This window comes from Trichinella spiralis (genome assembly GCF_000181795.1).
Source record: "Trichinella spiralis strain ISS 195 chromosome Unknown Scfld1, whole genome shotgun sequence".
Classification (NCBI taxonomy): domain Eukaryota; kingdom Metazoa; phylum Nematoda; class Enoplea; order Trichinellida; family Trichinellidae; genus Trichinella; species Trichinella spiralis.
The window spans coordinates 679,705-680,552 of NW_003526940.1; the positions used below are offsets into that span (position 1 = coordinate 679,705).

The following is an 848-nucleotide window of genomic DNA, read 5'->3' on the forward strand; positions in this document are numbered from 1 at the left end:
GGTGATAGTTAACCAAAATTCCCGCCCCTTCCCTATTTGCAAATCTCTCTACTTGCTGTAAACCGGCAGCTGGACAATTCATAGAATATTCTGTCCCGGGTTCAGAGATCCTCTTCAACTATTGTTGGTCCAGTCAGATCTTTGGTGAAAGCTGCTCTCCATGGAGAGCGCAGGCCCTCGTACTGACTAATGATAATCACAAAAAGCGCATGGTGATCTAGTATTCTCAAACTATCAACCGCTTTACACTACTTCATGTGTACCCTCTATGTGAATTCAACGATATGGTACAAGCTATATCGAAATACCATTTCTTCAGTACCGTCGATCTAAAGAGTGCGTATTGCCTAATTCCCATCAATGCTAGAGACAGACCATATACGGCCTTTGAAGCTGGCGGAAGACTTTACCAGTTCAAACGCATTCCATTTGGAGTTACGAACGGTGTTCCATGTTTCCAAAGAGTCATGGATAATATCCTTCCATTAGAAAAATTAACGGATACGTTTGTCTACGTTGATAACGTTATGATCTGTGTCTTGAATCAAGAAGAGCACACGAAAACCTGAATAGATTCAGAGAAGTCGCTGATAATACATTCTGACGCTTAATAATGACAAATGTGAGTTCACAAAACCCATGTAAAACTATTCGGATACATCATCGAACGAGGGAACGTTGCATCCTGACCCCAGAGAGATTCAGACCACTGCAACAGTTCAACTTCATGATATACAGCATCATTTCGAAGAGTGCTTGGGATGTTCGTCTGCTTATTCCCCCTGGATACCTATCATTCTCTAAAAAAAACAATTCTTTGTCAAAATGAACAATGTATTCCTTGCCTC

At 41.3% G+C, this 848-nt stretch overlaps 1 protein-coding gene across 1 annotated transcript; it reads right to left on the reverse strand.

The window, feature by feature from the left end:
* Nucleotides 1-628: 628 nt before the first annotated feature.
* Tsp_07255a (hypothetical protein) lies at nucleotides 629-790 on the reverse strand (the record flags this gene model as incomplete). The annotated part of the gene is made up of 1 exon (XM_003381519.1): nucleotides 629-790. A coding segment is annotated over one exon (162 nt), but the record flags the coding sequence as incomplete, so codon positions are not given.
* Nucleotides 791-848: the final 58 nt, after the last annotated feature.